Source organism: Balaenoptera physalus (genome assembly GCF_965194825.1).
Source record: "Balaenoptera physalus genome assembly, chromosome: 14".
NCBI lineage: Eukaryota > Metazoa > Chordata > Mammalia > Artiodactyla > Balaenopteridae > Balaenoptera > Balaenoptera physalus.
The window spans coordinates 70,711,425-70,725,196 of record NC_138893.1 but is presented as its reverse complement, the minus strand read 5'-3'; the positions used below and the strand labels follow the sequence as shown (position 1 = coordinate 70,725,196).

At 42.9% G+C, this 13,772-nt stretch overlaps 1 protein-coding gene across 2 annotated transcripts in view; it reads right to left on the bottom strand.

The window, feature by feature from the left end:
- VSTM4 (V-set and transmembrane domain containing 4) overlaps positions 1-13,772 on the bottom strand; it is an 88,784-nt gene that overhangs the window by 21,874 nt on the left and 53,138 nt on the right. For both annotated transcript variants that reach the window (XM_082425471.1, XM_082425473.1), the window contains exons 6-7: positions 6,969-7,075; positions 5,524-5,585 (exon numbers count right to left, since the gene is read on the bottom strand). In XM_082425471.1, the coding sequence (XP_082281597.1) occupies positions 5,524-5,585; positions 6,969-7,075 (169 nt within the window). The remainder of the gene's footprint in view (positions 1-5,523; positions 5,586-6,968; positions 7,076-13,772) is intronic.

Here is a 13,772-nt window from a genome sequence, read left to right as displayed (position 1 = left end):
TGAAAACACAAGGAGCCAGGCTTGTCATTTTCGCCTGGAGTCTGAGGGTCTGCCGGGAGTTGGCATGTGCGGTTGAGATGAGGGAGATGGAGCCTACAAAGCACCTAGCAGAGGGGCTGGGACACAGTAGGTGCTCAGTAAATGGGGGTTCTCGCTTTTTGCCAATGAGTCAGTGGAGGTGGCAGGCAGGTTGCTTCCTTGGGGTGAGCATGTGTCAGTATCACTCTGGAAAGAGCGGCTGGGTGACCGGAGGGCTCTGTGGCCTGTGACCACTCCAGGAAGCACGGTTTTATGGATTTTGTGGCAAAATGCAACAATTACAGAATTAAACGCCTAAATTGGTACCAGACCCCAAAGAAAAGATGTTGCCAAGTTATTTTCTAAATTACCCACTAAGGCCTGTGTGAGTCAACAAGTAGCTATTGACTTTAGTTTCAGCTGCCATCAAGACATTGATTTGAGAGATAAATATTGACCAAATTGAGACCAAGGTCAATGCTGGCCTCCTGTGAAAATAAATCTTAATATTAACCAAAAACTGCAGACGCTAGGCCTGGTATTTTTGACTCTAAAACTGCTGGTCAGACAGAGGTCCACTCAAAGTCAGCTCTTTTCTTCACTGTGTATTGTTATAGGTGCAAACTGGTCTCCAAATTGACTCGTTTCTGGAAAATTTGGTATAAAAATTTCAAGCCTTTTCATATCTTAAGAGATCAAAGGACAATTGGTATTTAACAAACTGTCATGGGTGATAGTTCCCTAAAACAAAGAATCCATTTTGAAGTGCAGATAACTGCCCCAACTTACTTTCTGTGAAAATTAAGAATTTCCTATGTTGACTCTCCATCCAGAGGGGCATACCAACTCAAACAAACAAACAAAAAATCAACCATAAAAACTTGCAATTAAGACCAGTTATTTTTGAAAATGCTGTTGAATCTACTTTGTTTGTAAGTGGCCCCAAACTGCTTAAGGCAAACTGCTTTTATAGCTGTGGACTAAAGAAAGTTGTCCATTCAAGGCTGCTGACACTGCCCCATCTACTGGGGCGGCAGCACTGTCTTCATGGGAGATGCAACGCTACCCCCTGTGGGTTGCAGGACCTCACTTTTCTGAAACAGAGTGTTTGTGTGTCCTCACAGGCAAATCTGGGAGTGGGGGTACTTATTGTGAGAATTAAATATGATGACTTGCAAAAAGCGCTTTTTCTTATATATTCCTGGGATATATCAATGGAACGTCAATAAAGAGCGGTTTCTGTTGTTACCAGGGGTAAAAGATTGGATTAGAAACAACAGGCCCTGGGCAACTTAGAATGTAAGATGGGGGAAATTTACAAAGTATAATCATTCTTGAGGTTGTTGATAAATATCAGGATTAAGAATAAAAGATCTGGAAAATATACACACATACACACACAGATGTGCAGTGATATGGACAGCTGGGAGAGAGTGAGCTCAGACTATCTGGGGAAACTGACTCTCAATGGATGGGATGAAGGATGCCCCAAGGAAAGTTGATAGTTTTAGCCTTTGTGTTCAATTGAGTTTCTCAAAGTCTACTGAATGACCAGAAATCTATTAAAATCAGCAAAAACTCCGCTGCTACATTTGAGGACAAGACAGTGTAGTCAATAGAGCAGAACTGATAAGGAATTTTTGATGATATGAACCAGATGGAATCACACTGTATGAAAAGCCCTTCAGGACTCACAACTCACTGCAGGCAAAAGGAGGCTTTCTCTGGAAAACAGAGGAACCATCCTGTCTAGGAGAACAGCAGAAACCTGGGCACAGAATAGGAAGGTCAGGGGCAAGGCTGAGCCATGAGAGGATGTCAGAATCATGCACAGAGATCCAGGTTCCACTCTGAGACAAGGCTTCAATTAAGCTGGTTAAAACCTTACGCTCTGGCTTCAGAAGGACAAAGGTTCAAGTCCTGACTGCAGCCCACAAGCTGCATGACCTTGGGTTAGTCGTCCATCTGTCACCTTACGGACTCCGAGTCTCACTGTGCCCATCTATAAAAGCACAATGACCGAACCTACTCCACAAAGCTGGGGTGCAAAATCACACATCCCCATCCTGTTGGACATTGCTCTGGTGTGGAGAACACAGCAGCGACCAGAGCAGACAACCTCCCTGCCTTCATGGACCTTGCATTCTGAGAAGAGAGAGGCAGGTAATAGATACATGTAAAAGTACGTCAGGATGCCTCTTATGGGGAGTTCCTTCAAAGGGTGGGTGGTGTTTTATATAGAGTTTCAGGAAGGCTTCTCCACTGAGTTGATATTTGAAAAGAGACCCTAGGGGGTGAGTAATAAGCCACAGACATAGCCTGGGGAGGACGGTCCTGGCATATAAGACAACAAAGGCCCTACCAGAACATGCTTGGTATGTTTAAGGACTAGCAAGGAAGACAGAATGATGGGAGGGGAACGAGAAAGGGGGACAGTGGTAAAAATGATGTCAAAGAGGTCATGGGGGCTAGATCATTACAGGGCTGCGCTGTCCAATATGGTAACCAATAGCCAAATGTGGCTATTAAGCTCTTGAACTGTAGTTCTGAAATGAGATGTGCAGGAAGCATAACATACACACTGGATTTTGAAGACTTAGCAGAACAATAAGCATTAAAATATTTCATTAATAATTTTTATACTGGTTATATGTTTAAATGATAATATTTTGATATATTGGGTTAAATAAGCCATATTATGAAAATTAGTTTCACCTGTTTGTTTTTACGTCTTTAATGTGGTTGCTGGAAAATTTAAATTACATGTGGCTTGCATGATATAAGGCATTAGAGGCCACAGTAATGAGCATGGCATTTATGCTGAACAATATGGGAAGTAAACAGAAATGCACACAAAGTGCTTAGCGTATTTCCCAGAACAGAGTGGAAAATGTTTATGAAACTAGAATTCCATTCACAGGCAAACTACTCAAATGTAAAGGCAAATATATCTGGGGGGAAGACACTGGATTCAAGAAAAAGTAATAACAGAACTAATAAAAGTTAAGTTTAAGTAATTGTTTAGAATGTAGTGATGAAGTATAATGAAACTGGCAAGTAGAGATTATTGAAATATGAAACATAAAGTTAAATAAAAAAGAATCTGACAAAAAAGAATGACAGATAAAATTGGATCCATTCCTAAATTCCAATTGGATCAGAGAAAAACAGGCAAAAAAAAAAGGAAACCATATAAGTATTTCACTGTAGCCATCCTGGTAGATGTGAACTGGTTTTCTGCTTCTAACCTCCATTTCCATGACGCCAATGAGATTAAATACTTTTCATGTGCTGATTGGCTATTTGTATGTCTTCTTTGGTGAAGCACATGTTTAAGACTTCTGCCTATTTTTTTGTAGTGTTGCCTTTTTCATTTTTATTGATTTGTAGGTGTTCACAAATTCTAGGTAAGGATCCTTCATCAAATATACACGTGGCAGATACACTCTCCCCATAGGTGGCTTCCCTTTTCATTCTTGTACTGATATCTTTAATCAGAATAGACCTTCTAAATTTTAATGTAATCCAAAGTTTTCAATCTTTTCCTTTATGGCTCATACATTACATGTCTTGTTTAAAAAGCTTTGTTTGCCCTGACCTTATGCAGATAAGCTAATTTTAAGAAGCTTCATTTTTACCTTTCTTACTTAAGTGTATGAACCTTCTCTAATTAATTTTTGTGTGTGGTGTGAAGTACAGGTTATGCATCATTGTTTTTCATGTGGAGATCCTACAGACCCATCACTGTATACTGAAGATATAATCCTTTCTTCACTGCACTGCAATGTCACTTTTGTCATAAAATCAAGTGACAATACATATGTAGATATGTTTGGGGCTCTTTAGTCCTTTGGTTTATTTATCTATTCTTGTGCTAATACCATTACTTAATGTGCTTAATACATTAATGCTAATACCATTACTTACTATACAGCTTAATTACTATGGCTTTAATATAAATCTTGTGAATTGGTCTATAAGTTCTTCACTTTGTTCTTTTCCTTCAAGATTATCTTGGCCCTCCACAAGGCCAAGATAATCTTATTATCTTACATAAACATTTTAGAACTGGTTTGCCAGTTTCTCTGCCTCTCTCTCCCTCTTTCTCTCTTTCTCTCTCTCACACACAAATACACAGCTGTTGAACAAAATTGGCAACAAAATAAATAACAATACGATTACAAACTTAAAAAAAATTAAATCTTCATGCATCCATACTTGTATAAAGAAATTAGTGAATAAGTCAATGAGGAAAGGGATCCAGCTCTTCCTTACAGAAGAATTTCAAGTAGTAAATGGAGATGGATTGAGGAAAACAGAAAATCACCATCAGTTCACCATAGTAATAAGTGCTGCAAGCAAAATCCACGGATGAATGCTAAAATGAGTAGACAAAAGTTCAAGGAAAAACAGGCTATTTGCACAGGCTTGATGTATCTCCCCTAAAATACCTATTAATTACTGTGGTGGTCTTCATATGTGTCCACAAAGTCTTTGAGACCCCTCCCTGAATTCAGGAGGTGCAGCTTCACTCTCCTCCCCCTTGAGTGTGACCTGGACTTAATGACTGGCTTCTAACAAATAAAGTATGGAAAGGGAAAAATCGTGACTTTATACTGAAGGAACCTGGTAGACCCACCTTCACCAAGTGGTCACGGTCAACATCATAGCACGTCTGCTCCATGGGACGCTATGAGAAAGGCATATCTCCTCTGTGTTGTTCTTCCCTCAAATCCATAACCTCATTTCTAATCATCAGAAAACCTCAGAGAAACCCAAATCAAGAGACACTGTAAAAAATGCAGGTACTACTCTTTAAAAGTGTCAAGGCTGTAGAAGCAGACAGACGGAGGCACTGGCCCTGATTGGAGGAGACTAAAGGAGACAAGACCACGAAATGTGATGTGACAGCCTGGGTGGGATCCTGCACCAGAAAAAGAACATTTGTGGAAAAACTGCTGAAATCTGATCCAAGTCTGGAGTGCAGTTAATGGTAATGTGCTGATGGTAACTTCTTAGTTTTGACAAATACACCATGGCTATGTGAGAAGTTAACCTTAGGAGAAGCTGGGCGAAGGGTAGACGGGAACTCTCTGTACCATCTTTCTAACTCTTCCGTAAAACTGAAATTGTTTCAAAAATTAAAAGTATAACATGTTTTCTGGAAAGTTCTTCAGCAGTCTCTTCAGAGTGGTTATCAAGACAAATTTATACAAGCTGGTCCACTTTCTATTTTATACCTTTCTGAGTGCTATTTTTTCCCTTCTTTTCAAAAAGGAGCATTGATAATGAAAGGTAATTCCATTTGGATTTTTAAAAAGCCACTCTGTGGGAACTAGCTACGGAGAAAAGCTGACTCAAAAGCTGACCCAAGAAGAGAGAATGCCTTTGCTTGGGAACAAATCACCAAGAACTTGGAGCATGTTTTCAGTCAATAAAGGTACTCCTTGGACCAGAGTTGTGTTTAGGGCTTGAGTGGACAACACAGAGAATGTGGTTACTCACCAGGGCGACTTTCCTTTGTGGCTTCAGCAGCTTCGGTTTATGGAACGGGGCGGCGATGGGAGCTGTGGAAGCACATCAAGGGTTTAGTTTGCAATTCCTCCCAGGACTCTTAAAACCCACATATCATGAGCACCACGGACAGAGAGCCTCGGACATAGGGCCCCTTCCTGTCCTCGTGGAGGAACTCTAGTTTCTGATCCAGGTAACAGCTGGACTGGTGCCCCTCGGGGCAGGGTGATCCTCTCCTAGCCTTTGGATACGTCATCCTCTCCTCTCAACAAGGTCAACAAAACCACGGCATAAAGCACCACCAGCTACAAAGAGGTCAGATGTGCAGGTGAGAACCAGGTGCACTTGGTAAAGGCTGAGGCTGGGACCTTCCCTGGGGCTTCCTCCTAGCTGCACGCTAACGCTGACGGCGGTGACCTTTGACCCTCACAGCAGCCCTGGGAGGTCAGCAGGGGGGGTCTTATTGTCCCCATCTAACAGAAGAGGAAACCGAGGCTCTTCTTCCAACATCATGTAATTACCTAGAATTTAGATGAACTGGTACTTGAACTCAAAGCCAGGCTCAACCACGTGGCTCTCTGAGTCTCGTTTTCATACAGTAGGGCACTGTCTATGCTGACTGAATGAGGTGATACAGCAGTACAACGCCTGGCGCAGAGCAGGGGCAGCTCCCTTCCCTCCCCAGGTCCGCAAGTGTCGTGCCTCACAGGACGCTCACGCCTCCCAGCCCCTTCTGTCCACCCAGTATACGTTCAGTCTCAGCACCACTGCCTTCCACCACAGGGCGCAAAGGGTGCCAAGGGGCCATCCTGGGAAGCCCCAGTTGAGGGATAAAAGGGATCCTGTCTTGTTCTTAAATTATTCACCTGGGCAACCCTTGTATTCCTAACTGTGTATCAAATCCTTTGATGTATGACCTTCTCCTAAATTGGCCACAGTTATTTTAGGAGCGATTTATAAGCAGTTTTAGTTCTCGCCTCAGGAAATGCCCATCTTCCTCATTTATGTTGCTCGAAGTCATAATTGGAATCAAGTAATAACCCTCATTTTAATCCCCAGAACAAATCCAAAATAAATTACACACCTGGTTTTTATCTTTAGGAAAATCATAGGGTCTTCTTTCCCTTGAATGAACCAAGAGGATGCTGACATCCCCTTGGTCCACCCTGCTATGTGCAGAGCATGTTAGTACTTCAAAGGGAAATACACCGTGGAAGAGTCTGTAGAGGTTGACCCCTGCTAAAGCCATGCGCGGCCAATGGCAGAGCCCCCAGCCCACCTCAGGGACGGGGCTCAGTTATGACCAGAATCTAGGTGGGGTTCTCCAGACCATATAATCAGGGATGTCACACCCTCCCCCTGCCGACTCTCCTGTCCTGATCTCACATCAGACCCCAGGCGCTCTCCACATGGATGACTGCTGGCTGGCTTCCTACCTTTGGCAGGGACTGCGGGAGGAACGTCAGCTTTTTCCTTCCGCCTCTTGCCCTTCTTGGGCTGCAGTGGGACCAAGCTGGTCACGCTGGTGACAGTCTCCCCTGAGCTGGAGAAGAAAAAGGTCCTGGTGAAGGCAAAGGCAGGCTTGTTCCAGGGAAAGGAAAACGAAGCAATAGTTTCCGAGTACCCCGTGTACCTGTGTGTAACGTAGGGTACTCTTAGAGCCGGACTGGGGTCACTCTGTGCCTATGTCCAGGGATGTCTGGAGGTCTGGTACTGACCCTTGGCTAAGGATGATGAGTTGAGCTAGTTAGGGATTTGTAATGTTCTGTTAAAGTTCCAAAATCTCTGGAGAGACCCAGGGCCAGCTTGCCTACATTTTTTTGGGATGCATAGATTGTATGTATAGATTGTTTACACCTGGTTAATGGGTTTACACAGTCTGGCTTGGTTACGTCACCAGTAGGATATTAAGATATCCCTAAGTCTTCTCCTTGAGCTCCCCTAAAACCAACGTTCCTTGCACACATCTTTGTGGTTCACAATCCAGAGACAGAGCAGCACCTGTGCAAGTGAGAAGGGACCCTGGGGAGTTGCAGCTGGGGGTCCCTAAGGCCCCCCATGATTGTTCACACTTTCTCCTCCTGCTGCGTGTACCTTCACCTTTAAGGTAAAGACTGAGTTAACCCTCAGGAGCGTTGTGAGTGTTTTCAATTATCTGGGTGGTTACCTGTGTAATCACTGTAGTATCAGAGTCTATGTGTTACCGTTATAACCCAAAGTAATAGGTAAGCCTTACATTACAGGTAACAAAACCAAGATTCAAAGATGCTAAGTGACTTGCTCTAAGTGACACTGTAAGCAGACAACACGAAAGCTGCAAACCCAGACTGGCCTGATGTGAAACCTGTTCTCCATGCTACCTGTGGGGTGGAGTCCAAGCACTTCCTTGAATGGCCATCGTCTTATTTCAAATGCATCCTATGGCTCCAGCAACCCAGAGGGCAGCCTCTTGTAGAATCTCTTGTCCTCAGACACATATTCCAGCCAGGTAGGTACAGTTACCAAGAGAGGCTTGGTAACTCCCTTGATCTCCCTAATACAAAGGATTTCTAGAAATCCATAAGATATGACCTAATAGTCAAAATGAATGAAGGTGGTAAACAGTTTTCACACAAGAGGAAAGGCTCGTACCTAGGAAAACATGCTAAAACTTCCTCAAGAAAGAGGAATCCAAATTAAAATGTACTGCACTTTCTTTCTGCACATATCAGAATGGCAACAATCAAACTTAAGGCAGAGCGCTCTTTTGGCAAGGGTGTGAGGAATCAGGCACTCAGAAGTATTGCTGGTACAAGTGTAAACCCTTCCTGATGGAGAGCAATTCGGCACTCAGGATCACAGGGTCTATCAGAATTACAGAGGCTTATACTCTGTGACCCGGCAATTTCACTTCTGGGAATTTATTCTGTGGATATCCTTGCATGGGTATGAAATGTACATATAAGTCATTATAGTCCTGTTGGTAATAGCAATAGATTAGAAACAACCCAACTGTCCATCAGCAGGGGACTGGTTAAGGAAATTATGGTGAATCCACAAATCAATCCACACACGGGGTCTTTTGTAACTGTAATGCGGAATGAGGAAGCTATTTATCTAGGGATAAGAAAAGACACATTGTTAAGTGAAAAAGCTAGGTGTTGGACAATGTGTAAAATGTGTCTTTTTTTTGTATAAAAATACAGGAAAATAATATATATTAGTATTTATGTACACAAACATAGAGAAACTTTGGAAATATTCACAAGAATTTAAAAATAGTGGATCCTTAAAATGGGGGTGCTGAGGAAATAAACAGAAGGAAGATTGGACAAGGAGAATTATCACTGTACATATATTTTTAAATTAATTATTTAACTTTAAAACTTTAATTATTAAATCATGTGATTGTATAATCTTTGAAAAATAGTAAATTAAACACTAATAAAAATTTATATATATTTAATAAAAGAAAACAGACTATTCTAATATAGTCCTGGAGTTTTAAAAATAAACAAAGACTGAGTCACGTTGTGGGGAAATTTCCAAGAATACAGTTCACACTGAGAGTCCCCAAAGATAGCTTATTTTTATTGGGAACAGAAATTCTAACTGGCCATGGCTTTAGAGTACAGGGTCAACTGTGTAAATTTACAAATAGCCAAAAGGGATGTGTGTTTACAAAACTCTGGCCACAAAGAGAAAACAAGGGATCAGAAACCCTCAGAACTGTTTAAATACACAACCACACATACAGCTTCATTTCCTAGCTTTTTAAACTCCTGAAATGTTTATTTTTTCTTTCCATTATAAATTAATGCACGTTCATGTTTTAAAATGGTAATTACAAGCATGGAGACGAAAGAAAATAAGTCTATCGTAACCAAAACATGACCTTCATAAATATTTCCAGACTTTTTCCTCTTCCTTGTTTTATTTTTTTAAAAAGACTATTTTTTTAGAGCAGTTCTATGTTCACAACAAAATTGAGCAAAAGCTACAGAGATTTTCCATAGACCCCTGACCACCCCCATTATGAACATCCCCACCAGAGCAGTACACTTGTTTTAATTGATGAAACTACCTTGACACGCATCATCACCCAAAGTCCACAGTTTACATTAGGGTTCACTCTTGGTGTTGTACATTCTATGGGTTTGGACAAATTTATAATGTAGCCATTACTGTAGTATCATACAGAATAGCTTCCATGCCCTAAAATTCCTCTGTGCTCTTCCTATTCATCCCTCCCTCCCCCACCTCTGGCAACCACTGATCTATTAACTGTCTCCATAGCTTTGCCTTTTCCAGAATGTCACATATAGTTTGAATCATACAGTATGTACCCTTTTCAGATTGGCTTCATTAACTTAGAAATATGCATTTAAGTTTTCTCCATGTCTTTTCATAGCTTGATAGCTCATTTCTTTTTAATGTTGAATAATATTCCATTGTCTGGATGTACCAGGGTTTATTTATTCATTCATTTACGGAAGGACATCTTTTTTGCTCCCAAGTTTTGGAGATTATGAATAAAGCTGCTGTCAACATCCATGTGCAGGCTTTTTGGGGACATAAGTTTCAACTCTTCCTTGGTTCTTATACATTGTTTTTTTAAAAAATAATATTGTATTACAATTTTGCATCCTTCTTTTTACTTAATCTACACTTTCCATATTGTCACATCCTCCCACTATTCCAGTGAGAAGACATGCCACAGTTTACTTAGCCTTCCCCTGACATCTAAACATCTAATTTGTTTCCCAGTTTGATATACAAATAACATTGCTATAAATATATTTGTGCATAATGGTTTTCCATTCTTAGACTTTTGTTTTTGGATTCTTAGACCTGGAAATACTAGTTCACAGAGGAGGATCATTTTAAAGGTTATTCAATACTCACTGTCAAAAAAAAAAAAATACCCACTGTCAAAATGATTTCCAACAAGTTAGTACTACTTTATAGCCGCTTGGTCAATGGATGAGGGCATTTATCTTTTCATCCTTTTTAACACCAGATTTATCAGTTTAAAACATTTCTCACTTAATGAAGAAAAATGTGATATCTCCTTTTACTTGCATTTCTTTGCTTGCTAGGAGGAACATTTCCCGTGTTTGTCTAACTGTGTTTCCTTATTTATGAATGATGTATGGACACCTTCTGCTATTATTTATTAGGATCGTTGAGTCATTCTTATAGATTTGTTTGCATCTTTGACATCAATGTGACATGCTTATTGCAAACATTTCCCGACTTTTGAATTTTGGCTTTTTGTTAAATGCGTGGTCATTTGTTTTTGCTAAAATCATTTGATATTTTCTTTTTGTCCATTGCCTCTGAGTTGGGATTATCCTCGCCAGTTGCACCTCACACCCCACAAAATCAGATTATATTCCCCCTTCCTCTTCTCTTTTCTTGGCTTTAATTCTTTAGCTCTTTAATATAAAATGAAAATTTTGAGACATCATAAACTTAGGCCATTATGCCCGGGGCTTTCAGTAAGCTGAAAAAAGATCTGCTTTGTCGTCACCATTCTCCTTGAAAACAGTAAAACTACACTAAACTAAATTTAGTTCTACTTCATACCTCAATCATGAGCACTCAGATACAATGAGTCACCACAATGACATACGATAGACAGTTATTCCCTCAGAATCTTACATTTCCCGTTGAGCCAGCAGGGCTGGTAGGAATTTTTGGCCAAGTCCGTCTTATGATTCACTTACGAGAAAAGTTATTCTACATCTTGGGTTGCAACAGGACTGTATTTTGTGTCTGACACAAGGGAGTGGGCATTGCTGGAGCCAGTCAAACCAAGGAAGATAGAAAATAGGCCGGAAACTCCAGCTAAATTAGAGAGCTGTGTGATCGGAAAGAAGTGTTATTTGTGGGGAACAGGGCTGTTTTTCTGGCTCCCACAAGGGCGGGGCAGGAGGCGCACATGTGGGACCCTTGTTGTGACATGTACAAAGTTCCGGCCTGGCCGCCTCTCATAGGAGTCTCTGTCCCACAAAGACTGGGCATCTCTGCTCCGTGGCACGTGGTGGCTGGATCTAGCAAACGGGCACTGGACAGGGGCAGAAAGCCTGCACTAAATCTGCTTCCACTCTGACTAGAGAGGTGATACAGGGCAAGTCACTCACTTCCCTGGGCCGCATCCCCCAACCTGTAAGATGGGGAGATGTACCCTTGCTATCTATCTCACAGGGTTATAGTTAGGGTCAGATAAGAAATTCAGCCTAAATTAGATGGGGCATGAAATGGCTAAACAGCATGGATCCTAATCTCCAGCGTGTGGATACAGTAGGGGGGTAGGGGCATGTCATGGTGCTACCCAGGGAGAATAATATTGCTACTTGGGTATCTCATGGTGCCATGTCTTGGCCCTGAAGGGAAGCACAAACTTCAACTTAAACCTTGATCAGAAAATCTTTCTGCCGAGAGAGCACAGTGCACCCTCCTAGAGCCACAGACGTAGCAGTGCTGTACAAGTGCCAAGCAGGACAGAGCAGGCGAGCAGGGCGTAGAGAGAGGCTGCACCCCTGAGCAATGGGTGGCCACTCCAGGACACTAAGTAAAGCAGGCAACCTGGATTTTACCAGGCACTGAACAAATTGTGAGCAATCATATTTTGCAGAAGCTAAAGTTAATAAGAGCTATGCCTGTCTACCCTACGCAAAGCACTGTGAAAAGTGCCTGATATCCATAATCTCTGACCTGCCCAGATGGGAAAATTAAGCCTCAGAGAGGTCCAGGCAGGAGATCTGGGATCTGATCCGGGTGGACTTGCCTCTTTGGTCCTGAAGCAAGGACTCTGAGCCCAGCCCAGACAACAGAGAACAAGAGAACTAGGGCAGGAAGAAGGTCAATCAAGCCAGATCCACAATGGCTGCTCTAGGCTTAAACCAGCTCCCCAAAAAGGTACCGGAAGGCGATATCAGCATTCCACTGCACTTTCAGTCTATACTAAATCCAGGACGGTTACAGCTGCTCAAAGCCCTGTCCTGGTGGGAGAAAGAGAGGCCAGCCTGAGTGCTAGGGTCCTGGAGGCAGGAGCAGTGACTGGTGCCCAAGACCAAGGGCCATCCTGGCCCAAGATTGGGCAGAGAAGGAGGGGAGCACATGCCTGTCCCTGGGATTGTGCTGCCCAAAGGGAGGTGGGTGTGGGCAGGTCAGCCGTGTGGAAATTCTGTGCCTCTACAACTAAGTGAGTCTGGGAGCAGAAAAAAAATAAAATAGTATAAACTGAGATGATCTCACCAAGGAACATTTTTAAAATGAAGAACCAAACACACAGGCACACTTTGCTTTCGTAAGTGAATGTGAGCTCAAAGCGCCCTCATACTGAACCACAGCGCCTGTGCATAAGGAGTGCCACCCTTCCATCAAATACCTGCCTCACTGGGATACACCAGAGGAGCAGTTAACTGTTCCCACCGAGGAGCGTTCAGACACCCAACCTTCATCCCCCAGGTGCCTGGTGTTTCCCTGGATCCAGGACAAGCTTTGTGCCTCCACATATGAACTATGCCCCCTTGGGGTCTGTTCTATCCCGTTTCCTGCTGAATGAGCAGAGGATCCTCATCCTGGCACAAAGCTGCCCGTCACATACTGCAGAGGGATTCAGCGTGGCCCGGACTGGGATGGCTGGGATGCCAAGATCCCGACCCAGAAAGCCCTCCGCGAGCGGGGCTGAGGAAGATGTGCCAATCTGGCCCTGCCAGCATCCTTCTGGGCCTGCCCTCCCTGAACCCTTCCTGCTCCCACACCATCTTTGAAAGTCAGTGTTTCCGTTGATCCATTTTACCTTCTGAAGTGTCCGCGTGCTTCCTTTCCTCCAGCCTGCACACCTCAGTTCAGACCATGAGAACTCACCAGGACCCCCAGAGGGCTTCCTCAGTTCCTCTCCGAGCAGCTCCAGGCTGCCTTTCCAAGACTGCCCGCGATACGCTCATCCCCCTATAACCCTGTACCTTGCAATGTCAAGTGTGGAATCTCGCAGGAGGAACGCAGGTCTCAACAACTATGTTAGCATCTCACTGTTGTTTACAATGACAGGTCCCCCGCCCAAGGTAGCTGCCATTGATAAAGGCCAAGGACTAGTGCAAATAGGGCGAACTTCCTGACATCTCGCTCTAGGCTTTTGAAAGTGCTCCACGGGCTTTCCTTGCCACACAAGGTCAATCAACAGCACATGCCGAGGAACTGTGTACAAGTTAAAGAACTTCACTTTCAAGGCAGACGAATGGTGCCTCCCT